This window comes from Phaseolus vulgaris, chromosome 6 (genome assembly GCF_051622355.1).
Source record: "Phaseolus vulgaris cultivar YP4 chromosome 6, ASM5162235v1, whole genome shotgun sequence".
NCBI lineage: Eukaryota > Viridiplantae > Streptophyta > Magnoliopsida > Fabales > Fabaceae > Phaseolus > Phaseolus vulgaris.
Window position 1 is genome coordinate 34,246,465 of NC_143503.1, and position 17,474 is coordinate 34,263,938.

General features: G+C 28.2%; 2 protein-coding genes across 18 annotated transcripts; both read left to right on the top strand.

Annotated features, from left to right (window-relative positions):
- Nucleotides 1-1,429: 1,429 nt before the first annotated feature.
- On the top strand, nucleotides 1,430-2,007 carry LOC137832475 (uncharacterized). Its single transcript, XM_068640663.2, has one exon. It carries the CDS (start codon nucleotides 1,619-1,621, stop codon nucleotides 1,793-1,795), a length of 177 nt encoding a protein of 58 aa, XP_068496764.1. The 5' UTR covers nucleotides 1,430-1,618; the 3' UTR covers nucleotides 1,796-2,007.
- Nucleotides 2,008-7,369: 5,362 nt separating this feature from the next.
- LOC137832467 (uncharacterized) lies at nucleotides 7,370-11,498 on the top strand. Of its 17 annotated transcripts, none has more exons than XM_068640642.2 (7): nucleotides 7,370-7,455; nucleotides 7,572-7,894; nucleotides 9,177-10,255; nucleotides 10,379-10,534; nucleotides 10,615-10,794; nucleotides 10,921-10,975; nucleotides 11,127-11,498. In XM_068640642.2, exons 2-6 carry the CDS (start codon nucleotides 7,606-7,608, stop codon nucleotides 10,933-10,935), a joined length of 1,719 nt encoding a protein of 572 aa, XP_068496743.1. In that variant the 5' UTR covers nucleotides 7,370-7,455; nucleotides 7,572-7,605; the 3' UTR covers nucleotides 10,936-10,975; nucleotides 11,127-11,498. The 17 variants fall into 17 exon arrangements, 12 of the variants coding, with proteins under 12 accessions (XP_068496743.1, XP_068496746.1, XP_068496755.1 ...); XR_011084580.2 differs by having other exon boundaries at nucleotides 7,373-7,500; nucleotides 10,621-10,794; nucleotides 10,883-10,975; XR_011084577.2 differs by having other exon boundaries at nucleotides 7,378-7,455; nucleotides 10,883-10,975.
- The last annotated feature ends 5,976 nt before the right edge of the window (nucleotides 11,499-17,474 follow it).

Consider the following 17,474-nt stretch of genomic DNA (forward strand, 5'->3'; position numbering starts at 1 on the left):
AGATGTAATTATATATATAATATTAATTTTTTGCTTTTATTATATAACAAGTATCAATGTATAAACTTTCATTGATTTCTCTTGACTTGTGTGACTTAGAAAGTAGTAAAATTGGAATATCTATTTTACTTAATAATTGTCGCATGGATCAATTATCTTTTTTTTATCATATTCAATAAAATCCAATACAATTAACTCATTACTAACATACAAGTTTCAGTTAACATTACTCACGTATACATAATTCATCAAAACTTTAACTCCAAATAAGCTTAGGAAATGAATCAACTTCTCTTACCTTAACATCCCGTGCTCTTCAATAAAATCATTTAACACAGAAGAGAAGAGTTTGAGGAATCTTAACTTTTTTTCAAGAAATTTTAGTTTAAAAATAAAAATACTGATATAGACATAAATTTATCTCTTAAAATTCGATCATATTCATACAACGAAATAAATATATAAAGAAAAAAATTACTCATAACAAAGTTTTGATTGATAAAATTTAACATGTTCTCTGTTTTATCTTTCCTAAGCGAATGCTTACAAAGATAAAGAAGAATGGTTAAAAGCTTTTAAAAAGAAAATTTAAAAAGTTTAAGTTTGAAAAATATAGTTCTTTTAAAAATATAAAATAAAATTATTTTAAATTTTCATATTTATATTGATATAATTTTTTATTTAATACTCTAAAAATATAAATATTCCTCTTCTTTTATTTAAAATCTGATTCTTTAATGCTTATGAAACATCTTACCAAAAAAAGTATGTTTTGACGCCATCTTTCTTTTCACACTCCTTTTCTTGTAATACGTGAAAGGTTGACACGTTTTTAAGGATAGGAAAGGAGAAGGTTTTTTATTTTTTATTCTTGACATTTAATACTTGAAAATGACATTGATTTAAAGAAGATATTTTTCTTTCATCTGGATTTGTAATCTATGTTTTATACAGACTTTTTTTAAAGTAAGGAATAAGCTCAACAAAATTCTCTAAAAAAGAAAAATTGGACATCAATCTACGAAAAATTGCAAACGAAATCATTTTAATTTTTTCAAAATTTTAAAAAAACTTTCTAAATAATATAAAGACTGGTAGTTTTTTAAAAATTGAAACAAATACTCAGAGCTAGCATATTTTTGAGAAAATGTTTATTTTAAAATTTAACTTTTTAAAAGCAAAATTTGCTGAAAAGTTTTTTTTCCTCAATAACGTACAGATAAAAATTAATGATCGACAGATATCTAGGTTGTAACGTGGCACAAGAGACGGGAACACATCATGGTATCCCTATCAGTTTTTTATTTTATTTTATTATTTTATTTTGAATGAAAACTCGAGAGGAATATAAAAGTTAAAGGGTGAGTGAGAAGATAAGATTGAGACATTGAACCAAAAGCACACTGAAACACTAAACTGGAAACCGGTTACCACTCGTTCCTTTTAATGGAGTGGCTGCGCCGCTGTTATTATCCCATTCAAATACTACCGGCTACCCAGGTCACCTTCCTTTTTTTTTCTCTTTTCCAACCTCTCTTATTTAAGCTAAAAATATGGTTCAGAACGCAGTGTCTGTTTCCAAATACAAACTGAACCCTTGGAAAAGAGAGAGAAAGAGATGATACTGGTGTCGATCGTGGCGGAGGTGCTGGAGGAGTACACGGTGTTGCTGGCGAGAGTGGTGGAGCAGGTGTTCCGTTCCGCCCCTATCCCTCGACGGGTTCGTTTTCTGATCCTCCGCACCCTTCCCTTTGTTTCTTCCCGCCCTAGGACCATTTCACCCCCTTCCTATTAGGATTCTCCATCTCCCTGTCACTGTCACTCTCCCAAATTTGTAAATTTCAGATCCTCTCTGTTAACACTGTATTCATAATCTGCTTTCTTTAACCTTTCTCGTGTTTCTTACTCCATCTTTGTTCCTCTATTAATTTTACTATTATATATTTGTAGGCTTGTTTTGTAGCTAAACAAATATCTTCAGTTACTATGATTGATACAATTATTCCATTTTTTCTTGTAATAATGTATTTATAATGAAGGAGGTGATAACAGGTGTTGAACAGTGTGCATAATGCGCTATAGAATTGGTGGTGATAATGTTAAAAAATCGATTCTGATAAAACTTCACTGCCATCTCTCCACTTCATGATAAAAGCTTCATTTTAAAGCCAGTGTCGCTGTTTATCTGCAAGATGCTAAACATTATAATATTAATATCCATTTCCGAACTAGAAAACAAAAATTCGTAACAGTGAAGTTCTGGACTCTTCGGACACTGGATAAAAAAAAGTTACATGAATATGAATTTTTATATATGTGAACGTATTTCATTTCTTATGATTCTAATAATTAGGATTTGACTTCTTCAAGATTAGGAAAAAAAAAAGATAAAGTGTTTTTAAAGGTTAATAATTAGAAAGCTAATGATTTTAAAAAATTGACATACGTGCATTTTCTTATCTTGACCTTAATTTTTTTGGGTGGGGATTAAGTCTTATTCCTTTAATCAATAGTTATAAATATTATGGAAGTGGTTTAACCAAGTCCTATATATACTTATCTATTTACTCCTTCCTCAACACGTTTTGAGGCTTTTAAATTAACCAATAGGATCAAGCGGTTTTGATTTATATATACTTTAAGCATACAGAGAGACGGAGTTTTACTAATCATAATGATCTTAATATTTGGCTTCACCTTTATACTTAAATGGAATTTAGTTTAAGTTAAATAAATAATTATAATTACAATTCACAATATTAATTAAGCTCGTCTTTTTATTTTAAAGAGATAAAAATAGGTGGTTAGGGATAACTTTTTTTTATCCTACTAATAACTCTCTCTACTCTGAAAACACTTCTAATCGATTCTACTTGAGAAATTTCATCTCATCCTACATTTTTTAATTCAGTTTTTATGCCATATATTATTTTCAACTATTATATGTTTATAGTGTAAATAATGTTTAATCTAATATCAATTTTGTATATTCCTATTGATAATGTTTATTTAAAATACATATTATAAAATATAACATGATTATAAGTATATAAACGATTTAAGTCGCATACGTGAGTTTTTGAAGTACAATCAAACATCATATTCCCAACATCAATAAAGTTAGAAATGATGACATACTTTGAACTATACTGTGTGTTTTGGGAGTGATGTACCTAACTTCCAAATCAACACCCACAACCTTGTCTTACATCTACAATTTCTCTTTCTGTGTTCAGCTTCTCTAATTTTATCAAAGCACTTTCAAACATGTCAACCGTTAACTTTTTCTTATAAATTTAATCAGAACATTAATCATATATATATATATATATCTATCTAATGTTATGCAATTGCAAATTGTTTCTTATAATAAATTTATTGTGACTCGATGTGCAAGGCATCTAGTGTGGCAGTAATTTTGTTTGGTGTTGGTAAACTAATTTTTAATTTATCTAATCAAAAAATATAAAAAAAATACTACACTATTTGTTTATCATGTTATATAACATCCTATATGAAAAACATAAACTAAAATTTTAAAACATAAAAAATGAATATTTTATAGCAACTAAAAAATATTATTATATGTTACAAGTATCATAAAAACTGTAGTGACTAAATTATAAAAAATTATTATTTTAATATAGAAGTAAGTATTAATTTTATTAACTTATTATTATATTTGTATATAACTTTAGTGTAAGTATAAATATAAATAAAAGAAAGATTATGAGTATTATTGTATGATTTTATTTTATTTTGCAACGTTTTTTCTAGCTTATTAGATAAAAAGACTAATATCACTTGTGAAGCTGTGATATTAAGTCCTCCAATGGGAACATCATTCAATAAATTTAAGAAAATGAAAATATTTTTCTATAATTAAATCATTAAAATGTTTATATATCTATTTTAAAAAGCATACTTTAAAAGTTAAATTTTTGTTTTTAAATTTATTTTATTTAAATTTTAGTGAATATATTCTCAATAAAAGAAATTTATTTTCAGAAAATATCATTTTATTAAAAATATAAGATAAATCAGTGTTGTTTAACATAGAAGGTTAATGTTTATTAAGAAAAGATATGTGAATATTATTTTATTAAAGATATAGGAAATATGTATGTTTATTTTAAATTATAATGAGCTTAGGAGGAGGTAAATGTAATTTTCTTATTTAAATGAAATAGAAAAGAAATTATATATACAATTATATATATATATATATAAAGTGTATGCAACCCTTTAACGAGGAAATTATTCTACTAAAAGATAAATAAAATTTAACAAACAAGAATAACAAGAAAAAATGTCTCTCATTTTTTTAACTATTGTGGAGAAAAAAAGTGTGATACGAATCTCACGTATCTTTATGCATCTTTTGTTGTTTTATAATACTTATGAAATGAACAAGATACGATTAATTTATTAGTTCGTGAAATAATTTTTTATAGATTTTTCTAATATTTACATCTAAACATTAAATAAAAAATACTTATACATCTTGAAAAGATCACATAAAATAGAGTAATTTTGATATGAAATAATAGAGTAAATTCTTTATGATTCTAAAATCTTCCATCCAAACCCTGAGATAGAGAGTAACTTTATATTCCTTTTATAAATTATTCCAATGTATGTTTTAAAACAAATAATGATATTTAATATCTCAAACAAATTGTACGTAGCATCTCAAAATATTTAAAAATATTTCTAATAAAAAAGAGAGAGAATTAAGAAACTTGTAATAAGTTTAAAATTTATTGAAAGAAATAGTTCTTATCAAACGCTTTTGCAACTCCACATCTTTGTGTTTTATATTTAGTCCCAGAAATAATTTTATTCTTCTACTCTTATACTTCAGAAAATAATAAAATTATTTCTTTTTAATTTCAAAGTATAAAATTAGGAGACTTTTCCAATTAAAGAATTTAGAAATTAACATTTATGATTTTGTGTAAATTGAATGGCATAATCAATACAAAATTTTATATTTTAGATGATACAAATTAGAATAGAAAATTTATATTTTAGATTATACAAAATAAAATACAATTTTATATGTCTATTACTGATTATAGAATCTAAAATATAATAGAGATTATACATTTGTATTTCGGATTGAATAATTTAGATTCTGGATTGTAATAATTTAGATTCCAGATTGCTTTGTTTCAGATTTCGGATTGCAATAATTTAGATTCCAATTACTTTGTTTCACGATTCTGCCAAAACTTGCAATAATTTGACGATACACTAAAAGAGTGTTATGCTTTCTTTGAATGAAAGAAACAAGTAATCATTTAAGAACAGGTGTGTAAGGAAGTGATCTCCAACAAAAGATGAAGAAGAAAAAAATGAAAAAGATGAAAATGGTAGTTTCAATACCCCATGGGGGTGCAGGATGAAACCATGGGAGTAAAGGAAGAATTTTCCTCTTCAGTCCATCAAGGCCCACTATTCCTTTGGGTTTTTGGGGAAGCCCAACATCTCCTCCTGGGTATGGGTGCAAAATCAAAAAAAGGAGAAAACTTTAGGGCTTCTTCTTCCTGCACCCCTACATTTTTCTTCATGCACCCCCACAATTTTCTAAATCCCGAAATTGGCCTTAATATTTTATTTGAAAAAGGATACCGTGGTTACCGGAAATAGGAATCTGGGAGTGTGCTACGGATTCAACAATCCAGAACTTAATATTTTTTTTCTTTCCAGATGAGGGGATGTTTTGGAAGCAATTTTTGTATAAATTATTGATTTCCAGATTGCTGAATCTGGAAGTCTAATTCTATTACGGATTCATGAATCCGGAATGTTTTTTTCTTAAATTACGGATTTTTTAATCCGAAATTCATATTTATGTTACGAATTGGTGGATCCAAAATGTTTTTTTTGAATAATGTATATTTTGAATTACGGATTGGTGGATCCAAAATTTTACCGGAAGTGCCAATCCGAAATTTTTCTGGATTTCATAATCCATAATGCAAAAAAATAAATATAGTTCAAGTGAATTTTAGGGTTTTTAAAGAATAATAGGGATAATTTGGTCTTTGCATAACATTGTGGGGGTGCAGGAAGAAAAATGTAGGGGTGCAGGAAGAAACTGCCAAACTTTAGTGCATTAATAGAAAATACTTTCCAAAAATATTGACATTTGATGTATTTTCATGTTAATAATTAAAATCAATATCAGTTATCAAGATTAAATGCCAATTATAATTAAAAATGTCAAAACCAACAAAATTCCTCTAATTTCTTCATCCAATAGAAAAACTCAGAAAGAATTCCTCCATTTATATTTTTATTTCATACAGTGAAACAAAAGTTGGAAATTTTTTGTGTGAGATCCTTCATCGGAAAATTTATGTATTAGGTGTAATTATTTTTTTTTAAATACATAAATACGTACATGAGAGGACGATTTTAAAATGAGAAATGGTGTTTAGGTTCACGATTTTATTACGATCATTTCTTTTAGGTTATAAGTCGTACTTTTATAAAAGATTGTCAACTTTTTTTTTCCATTAAAAGTATATTTTCAATAAAAAAAAATTCAATATTAAACACAATTCTATTATTATTTTTTGTTAATTTTCATTGAAGTTGTGTTTATACAGATTATTTCAATTTATTCATTGAAGCTGTGCTTACAATTTTTGTTTTTTAATTGTTTTATGGTTGTATGACTTAAAAAATATGTCATTATTTATTCTGTAATTGAATTTTTTATGCTATTTATTTTTTAAATTATATATTTAATTATTTATAATTGATGTAATTTAAATAATTTATTATAGAAAAATATTTAATTAGTTTAAATAAATAATTAAATTAATTATGTTGGATAATTTTTATGATAATAAAATTACTCTTAATGAAATGTAAATGAAAATTACATTTTTAATTGAATATTTTTTAATTAGCAGTCGTGATTTGGGATAGTATTGAGAAAATTATTAAAATATATTTCAAATCACGACTTTGTGAAACTAAGAAGAAACAAAATTGAAAGTCGTTATGAAAATATGACTTCTAGTTTGAAAAAAAAAAAGTGATCACAACAAAAATCATAAACTTAAGCACTATTTTTTTCATTTTAAAGTGATCCATAACTTATCAATTTCTATAATTTTATAAAAAAATATCATTGTAATAAAAAGGATAAAAATTGCAACACTTATATAAATTCTCTCTTCCTCTTTCATGAAGTACAAATTTTTAATATTTTAATTTATAATTTATAGTGTGGATACTTTTACACTCGGAAACAAGAGATATAATCCCTTAAATAAATTAAAATTTCAATTATATTTACTTTATTTTTTAATTAAAAATATTATTATATTATTATAGGGGACTGTGAAATAATAATGTTTTCAGCGTTGAGGGTGTGAAACAATTCTTTCGTTAATGTTAACTACAAAATCCAACAAAGCAGAATAAGAGGGTAACTGGGTAAGATAGCACTACTTGGTCACGAAGCTATACACTAATTTCGAAGTAAACTTTCTCACAACCTTTGATTTTGCACTCTTTGGAGTTCTCACACTCTTCTTATATATTCTGTTCAGTTTCCCAGTTCCAAATTGTAAAGGAGAGAAGAAGATGATGCAGAATCAGAGCAAGCAAGTTACCTCGTTGACCACGACACGCTTGTCGCCACTGGCCAAACCCTTCACGCTCAACCGGTCTACACTCCAACCTTGTTTAAGTTCCCTTTTTGCAGGGTACCCTTTTCTTGAATTGCCAAAAGAAAGCGACTTTGATGGGTTTGGGGAGGATTTTTCCTTACCCATTTACTCTCCCTTAGGCCATGGGAAGCAAGGAGAGGATTCTCATGAGAGTTTGTTTGCCAAAGGAAGTGATGTTGCTGACTCTACCATGTTTAAGAAAGGTAGTTTAGTTTTTTTCTTTCTTTTTTCTCTATCTCGCAATTTTTCTTCTGATGTCTTTGTTTGATTGAATTTCATGTCTGACTCTTGTACTTTTCTTTTAACTTGTCTATAGTCATGTAGATATTGATATTGATTGTGCTTATTACCATGTTGATTTGCACGCCCTTAGTTTCGTCTTTTAAGGCCAATGTATAATTTTAGATGCATTTTATGTTTATTTCAGTCACCCTAATAATTGATTTTGCTGCATTCAAGTTTTTTGAACATATCAAGCTTTTTACTGCTTAAATATTTTTCTCGGATTTGGTTTTTAGACTTATAGTTTTTTTCGCATTTGCATATTGTGTTTTATGGTTGCTGACATGCCATTGCGTATGTAAAGTTTAACAATTGAGCATGTGGTATGAACAAAAATCAAATTTCTATGAAACTCGAGGAATCTTTTTGCTGTTGAAAATTATATTTCGATCAATCCTCAAAGCAACTCTTCATCACAAACTCTTTTTTAGCGAATTTGATATTTAAAATAACCCATAATATAATCAGGCTTTCGTTGAGAGTAATAGATAGGATACATTAGTATAAAGTACCTCAGAAATTTGTATTTTTTATTATCACTTAGTATTCTTTGGTTTACTTGCGTTTGTCCTCAAGAATGAAAAAAAAACTAGATTGACAGTTTACTGTTTCGCAACAACAAATATGGTATTGTTTCCTTTTATGTTTGGAATCTAAGTGTGAGTGAGTTTATGTTTCACATTGAGTATAAATGAGAAAGTTCAGAAAAATATAAGGAAGAAGACTAACAAACACATTATCTTAAGATTTTGGGTTGGAGGTGGTGGAAATTCCTTGTATGTGTTTGGCTCATGTCTCACTATTGTTGAATCTCTCTGGTAAATTTTTGTATATGTTTGACTTATGTCTCATTGTTGTTGAATCTCTCGGATGAATTCTTATATGTGTTTGGCCTATGTTTCATTGTTGTTGAATCTCCCTGTGAATTCTAGTCCAAAGAGCCGGTAATGGTATTTTTTGAAGTGATGAGAATGTTTAAGTTACTGCTAAGTCCGTAACTTTATTGTTCTAGTTACCCTCCACATATCATGAATTATAGGTTTTAAAATGAACCAATACAATTAGTTCAATTATGACTGCTGCCAAGGGTATCAAAGTCTTACTTCCATCTATGGTTGTATTATACTGTTCTTGAATTTTGGTATACATACTTTCTTTTTGTAGTTTTAACCTGTTTAGAAAATTATGGAATGACATGTGCAGGTAAGCAAGCTGTTCATGGATTGAGTCCTTGCCTAACAGAGTCTGCCGGTACTGGTACAATTGTAGCAGAAGACCTTCTGTTAAATTCTAAAGGCACAATACTTGTGGACGATGAATCTGGCACTTTTCCTCTTTCTAATTGCAAGGTTTCCCCAGTCAAATCATTAACAACAGACATGTCCTCTGCTAAAAATACTTATCTGGATCAGTCTTCCAAAACTTTGGTTGAGAATGACTCTGATGTGGATTCTCCTTGTTGGAAGGGAACCAGGGCTTTTTGTCAAACTTCAATAGAAAATTCAGGATCTGTACAAATTAATAATGTAGAGAAAGCAACAGAAAAACATAACAGTTTAAACCCTTTGGCTCCTCAGTTCTTTCCTCGTATTGCATATGTTAAGGATGATTTTGGATCTTCCAACTCTTCTTCACCTGTAGCTACTAATTTTTTCTCAGGAGAGCACATGCTCATGAAAACTGTTATGGCTGAATCCCCTGTAGAACTGAATATGGGGATTGAGCTTCAGCCTTCTAGTAACACCCGTGGAAAGGAAAAGGCAATTAATATGATTAATGATCCAAAAAATAGCTATGTGGATCCTGTACTAAATTTGCATTGTAAGGTGACAAAATCCTCCTCTAAAGAAGATTGCTCAATGTCCAAAGGAAAACCTGAAGCTGTTGTGGATGCTGACAATTTTGTAAAGGGAGCTACAAAGAGTAGTTCTCCAATTTCAACACTGGCATCATCATCATCATCATCATCATCTGGGGTTGCTGTTGTTACTGATCTCATGAAAACATTTGAAGGTGTTTCAAAGTCTTTAAGTAAATCTCCAAAACCTGATGTTGGGATGGTGGTCAGTGCAATACATGTTCTTTCAGAATTGCTTGTGCAAACATCCATGGATGGAGTCGGCTCAAATAATGAACATGGTCATGATGAGATTATGATCCAGCAAACAATCAATAATCTAAATGATTTTAGGACAAAAAGATGTGTCCAAAGGATTCCAACCCTTAAGTCAACTCCTGTAGATCATCCATCTTGTCATAATAGGCCATTGGAGCTTCCCAAGGTATTTATGAATCTATTTCCTAGCTATTTTGGTGTGCAGCAGCCTAATTGGGCCACATCTTATATTGTCTTCTGCTCAATCTTTATTGCTATTGAAACTGATGTATACATGTTTACATTTAAGGGACTTGAAATGACAAGTATAGAGACCCTTAATGATCCCAACAAACTTCATCCACAAAATGATTATACGAAAAAGAAAACAGTTTTTAAAATGTTTGGTCAGAGTGGAAAGAGTTTTTTTGCACCTAGCAGTGATAAAGGCAATGAAATTGCTCAGGTACAGGCTATGATGACAACTAGAATCCAATGAGGTTGTATGTTTTTCAAAATCTGAAAAAAATATTTGAATTATTGAAGCTTCAGGTCATTCGGAGAAGTCTGGGGAAAACTCTGGATTTTGATAAACACATGCACCCAGAGGCTTTACTGTTTTTGAACTTATGGCTTGACTCTGAAGCAGAACGATGTTATAGTAAATATAAAACCCATCATTGCCTAATGGAAGCTGGGCTGGATGTAAATTGCACTACTGTTGCGGTATTTCCCTCTCCCCTAAAAGCCTATTTTTGCCACTATAGCTTATCGTAATTCTTAATATGGGCTAATTCTTTAAAAATTTCTGCAGAACACCCTTTAACACACTTTTTCAACACACTCTACTAGGTAAAATTTATGTAGGTGACAGACATTAAAGGATGTCTGGGACTCATTAAAAAGGGTAAGAAAAAAGTGTCTTACTAGCACTTGTCATATTTGTTTCCTGAAATAAATATTTGGATGGGGGGGAGACTCTTAACGCTACTAAAAATCACTGTCATAATTTGCATATTAACTTGGGTGATGTATGAATTATGTATTTCTATTTTCAGGAATTGTTGAGCTGATTGTGCTTTGTAGATTTGGAAGAGACGAAATTGGATGCTGAGGTAATCAGACATTGTAAATATCATACATATTTATTATCAACTAATTTGGGTATGAGTCTGTAGTTGTACGAACGCAACGGATTCACGAATATGCAAAGGATTTGCAATAGTTGATGTTCCTCTATCATATGCCTATAGAAGCTTATAATCTTTGTTCTTAAATATTTTTGTTTGATCCCTGGGGGGTATGCAAATAGATGGTACCTTATTGCTCTAAATGAGCTAAATATCATGCTGTTCAATGATGACGTTGTAATGCTATATAAACGTTGTTGTACTTTGAGCCTGGCTATGATTGAGAGTGGTTTTTTTTTATCAAGTGAGCCCACTCCTCAGATAAAGACCAAAGCATTAATCTCTTCCATAACGAATCAGATTATATGACATTATGAATGCCTATTTGACTGCTGTCACAAATGTCTATTTAATATCATATTTCTCACATTTTCTCAGGTACCTATGAAAGGTGAGACTGCCAGAAAGTTATACACACACACACACACACATATATATATATATATATATATATATATATATATATATATATTAAAAACACACTTAATTATATAAAATTTGAAATGTTATTATTTATATGTTAAATTTGTCTATTATAATTAATAATTGAAACTTAATTTATAAGTCTTAATTATTTAAGTTATAATATTATTAGATATTTGTATCCTTTATGTATATATAATACAGTATAAAAAAGGTTAAAATTTTAAAAGATTTTGCTTCTATTCTCATAATCACTACTTGCATCTCCATAATATTTAAAATGATCATTCTATTCTTTGTAAGTTTATTTCATCCAATTAGACATAATAGAACAATATTTCCTACCAAATTAGTGGTGGTACCCACTTTTCATATTATTAAATTAATCAAATGATCTAACGTAAAAAAAAATTGAAAAAAAAAACTAAACTCAGGGAAACAAATTAAAACATTAATATAAGGATCCACTTTATATTTTATCAAAAAATAGACATTCCAAAGTAACATCTTTCGAAATTTTCAAGAATGAATTTATCTTGAATTAATGGTGAAGCTGCATTTAATCAGATAATTAATTGTAGTTTTTTAGCATTGTCATGATGTTCACATTTGCACTTACAATCTCTGGTCCAATCACAAAGGATGTTGGGCACCATGCTAGGCATATCAGTATTGTGTGTCCAAAGTGGATACTGAGAAGAGAAATTTCAGACAAACCTACTACAATTTCTTTAGGAATACTCACTGTTGATATCCTGACTCGTTTTTCTTGTTTTTGTTCAATTTCCACAGTATACTGTTACTTTTTTCCGCTAAAAATGTATGCTCCATTTGGACATTCATTATTTATATTAGCTGTTTGCTTTATTAAATAATCATTAAACATATAATATAAAGAACTTTCTAAGTGTTGTGTGGAAAGTCAAAACCTTCTCTGTTATGTTCCAAGGATTCCGGAAGAAGTTGTGTTAACATCAACTTGAGTGTCACCGCCTAAGGTCGTGATGAGAGTTAGAAAATTACCTTATCATTGTTAATGTGGTCGGTGTTATGTTCGAGTGCACTTAATGGAGGACATGAATCTTGGGACCACTCCTTCTAAAGCTTTTCTTTGCCTTCTTTCTGATTTGCTGGTCGCTGTGTGAGCATTTCTATTCCGTGGTTAGTGCTAGCTGCTGCCCTGTGTCTCCTTGTTGTTAACTAAGAACATGTTATATGCGATCTAATTTATACAAGTTATCTCTAAAATTTGATCGTTAAGATATTAACTCATAAATTTTCATAAGAAGTTTTCTCCACAAGATTGATACTGATTCATATATTGCGTTAATAAGTTAACAAAGATGAAGTCATTTGTGAGCAGTGCTGGCAGTCCAACCATCTCAGACCTGCAATTTTATAACTTGTAAAGTCACTGTGTGATCAATGCTTACCAAAAACTTTTGACCATATGTTCAAGAAATATGGATGATGATTTAAGCTGCTTTATTAAGGTAACTGTTATTAAACATGTCATGCTGATGTCGAATGATTTACAAATTGTTAAGTATCACAAAAATTATGATAACGTGGGAACAAACAAAAACAATTTATAGAGTGTGCGTGTCTTAGATCTAAAACGTTTCACAAAATTTTAACTCTTAAAAGTCTTAATAATTAATTTACATGTGGTAACAGAGGAAGAAAAGAAATAGGTTACGATGAAACTGTGGTAATTTTGACTATTTATTTGTATAAAGTAATGGTTGAGAGTGGTAAACTCTTGATGTACTTCAAAAGGATCAAATAATTATTTTACATTGTGAGTGTGAAAGTGTTTTTCATTCCATGCTCTATGTTTTCTTTAACGTTTTATTATTGTTGCCATGATTCGGCACCAAAAAAAGGATAAAAACTTAAACTAGGTTTCCTACTGCGTCAGTTAATTTCACTTATCGTCTTCACTTCTGAACAAGTTATTTTAAAATAATATTACCCCTATTTTAAAACTTTCTTTCTGGATGATTTCAAAATATTTTTGTAAAATGATGTAAAGACTGAAATATGAGCTTCATGTTTTTTCTTAGCTTTTGACAAGTTGGAAAGAAATAGAAGGAAAGTAAATGAATGAAAAAAAGAACAATAGATTGAAAATGAAAATTGTTTGATGGAAGAAAACTAAAAGAAGTAAAGGGAAATAATTTTTTATTATACTTTTATTTTATTTATTTATTATTAAAAAATAAGACCCCATAATTGAGCAGGGATTGTTTGATTTTTAAAAAATGAGGGTATTTTTTTCGCTTTTCCGCACATTCACCTTTGTGTGTAGCAAAAGGACTTGAAGATATAAATTGCGTTTCAGAAATTAAATTTCTAGAAATACTATAACAAAAAATGTTATGGGTGAAAAAACATATAATCAAATTTTAAACTCAAGCAACTAATCGACACAAACTATGTATATTTATATTCTGCCGTGTATAAAAGAATATTTTTAAACCAATACATTTAAACATTTCATCAAGTGTTACTAATAAGTAGTTATGAATGGAAATTAGATTGAAGGTTTCTTGATAAATGTATAGTTACAATACCAAATAAGGTTAAATATCTTTTTTTTTGGTTTCATCGTATTTTTTTTAATTTTTTGGAGTGTTCTTGATCTTCTTTATTTTTGGTTGAGAATGCTCTCAGTTTTTTCTATTCTCACTTAGAAATGTTATCTTGTAATACAATATAATATATGATAAGTACATGTAAAGATACTCTAATATCTAAGTCAATTTTTGTGTTTAACCCAGTTATTAATGTTGAGATACCTTTTACTTTATCATTGAATGCTCTATTTATACTCATATTTGATGGGCTTAGTTGTTGTAAATTTGGATATTTTCTTTGATTCATATGATTTATTCTTTAAACTATATTCGTAAATGGTAATATTCGCTAGACGTGTCTTATGAGATTAGTTTAAGTTTTTTCAATATCGACAAACTGAAATGAACTGGTTGTTCGTGTGGATTGTGCTCCTAATCACGTGTTGAGTTGAGAAATCGAGGTCAAACAGTACATGTATGTTTGGTATAAAAAAAAGGAATAAAATAAATAGATAAAGTGAAAATAAAAAAAATTGCTGATAAAAAAATAAATAACGAAAAATAAATAAATAATGCATGGAGTTTTAATTTTTTCTTTTCTTTTTTCCTTCATTCCCATCAAACATTTTGGTTCACATCCGCCTCAATTGTCTCCTGCACTCAACCAATTTGTTGGATAGATCCTAAAACAATTTTTTTATGATTGTGTGCTCGTTATCATGTTTTTTTTTTTAAATAATAATGAATGATTAGTAACTGAAAATTATTACTTTTTTTAATAACCATTTTAACAGTTATATATAAAGGTATGTATGGTAAATTTAATTTATAAGTTAGTTGAAAGTAGTTGATACATCATAGAAGGCATGTTTAGATTTTTAATTATATATATATATATATAAATCCTAAATTAATTTAATTTGGACAAATTTATTATTATGAATCACATACAACAACCAGATAAAATATTATTTATATATTTCAAAAGTAAATTTTACATATAAAAGAAACAAATATATAAAGATACACTAAAACGCAGTATCACTTAACTGCTTGTCTAACACTTATGATGCATGATCAAAATATTTGGTGTTGCTAGAAATATAAAATGAAATAGTTATGTTTATCCATAAATAGATAAAAAAAATATATATTCTGACTGAATTTTTCAAATTATTTTTAAGAAGTAAAATAAAAAATAATTAATTTTTAAGATAAAATTAATTAACTTATAAATGAAAATAAATTTTATAGAAATAATATAAAAGATTTCTATAAATTAACTTATTTTGTTGGCTTGTGTGAGTTTTAGGTCATGTGACAAGAAATATTAATTTCCCCAATAAAAATTTAGAGAGCAACAATTGTAATTAGAGTGGTTCTGAAGCAATTATCTAACAAGCATTGTCCACGTCCTAGTGGCATTAAGTATCTAGTTTGAGTCAATATTATCCAGTGATCTAACGTAATCACAATTAAGGAAGAAAAGTGAAATTACTGAAGTAAGAAAGTGCAGGAACAGTATAAGTAAGGTGGTTGCAGTGTTTTGAAAACTAAGTTGGGAGTTAATCTATCTCTTTAAAAAGAGTAGCATAAAAAAGGATGGTCTAATCTAATCACTAGTTTTTTTGTTTATGCACGTTATCCACATTTGTGCATAATAGACAGCAACACTCAAGTTACTTGGATGTGATGATGTAAAAGTATTGAAACTAGTTTCACTTGTTTGTAAGGGTTTCTTGCAAAACCCAACCATAACAATTAATGTCTTCTTCTTTCTCTTTGTCTTTTTCTCTTCTTATCACCCTCTCTTGTTGCTCGCTACCTCAGAAAGTGAAAGTGTGAAACCTTTGTCGTTGACATCATAACCAAGTCAAATTATCAATCAGAAAAAAAATTTGATCAAAAATAGGCTAATAAATTTAAAGATTTCAATTGAAAGAACTAAAAAGAAAAGAGTCTAATATTACCTAGTGCACGAAGAACTAAAAAAAATTCTCACAAAATTCGAGATGTGTAAATTTTGAAAAAATTATACACATTACTGAAAATACAATTTACAATAAAGAATTTGTGTTTTAATATATGGTTTTAACTTTTATTTTCACAATTATATCTTAGTTTCTTTCTTTTGAAAAAATGCATAGAAACACAATTTTAACCTTGTTGAAATTGTCTATGTTCATGACTTTGCCTTGTTCTCTATCAATTGAAATTGTACTTACCATGATTATTTTAGTTGCTTCCTTTTGTGTTTTTATACTCATTTGACACATATTTTTTTTATAATGTTGCACAAAATATTTATATATCTCCTTTTTTGATGAATATAAAAACCTTTTAAATTATTTTTATTCTCCCAATTTAACAAATTTCTTTTGAAGATAAATTAAGGTATTATATATTCAAGATAATTGATTGATTCCCTAGTGATACATGATCAAGTTCATCTCTCAATTCTCTCTTAAGCACAATTATGATGATAAAAAATTATTGTTAAAGTGTTTCCCAAAAGACAATAAAAATAGGAAAGAAATCAAGAGAATAAATCTAATGAAATAATAGAGAATTCACTTATACATCAACAATTATTAAGGACTAAGTTTCAATTTTAAAATAAAGAGAAATAAAAAGAATTACATGTCTAATCTTAAATGAATTCTTAAAAAACATAAAGGTGAAGAATTAAAAATATCACGAAAAAAAAGAGACTAGGAATATCTACCACTTTTGTCAATTATCTCGAGTTTATAATGACTAACTTAGAAAAAAAAAAGTGTGTATTCAAAGTTTTTAAGTTCAATAACATTAGTCCCGTTTTAAATGGAATAAAATCTTGATTGAGTGTTAACTCAATGTGCAAAATATAAATGTGTATATCTCAACATTCACCAATTACATGCTCCTACAATAGAACACCACAAAAAATGTAACATGTTTCATAAAAAATAAAATAAAATAAAATGTGTAAGACTAAATAAGGTAATATTGATAATGAGCTAACACAACATACAACACATCAATAAAGGATATTGAAGCATGATGAATACGAATATTCACAAGATCTAATTTTAAAAAAGACAAAAGAAAAATGCTCTTACACATAACAAACACCGAAAAAAAAAATGGTTTATAAGAGACTATTGGAAACACATCTATATTTTATTCTTTTACTCAAGATGATAGAAATATAACATACATATAAAAATAATTT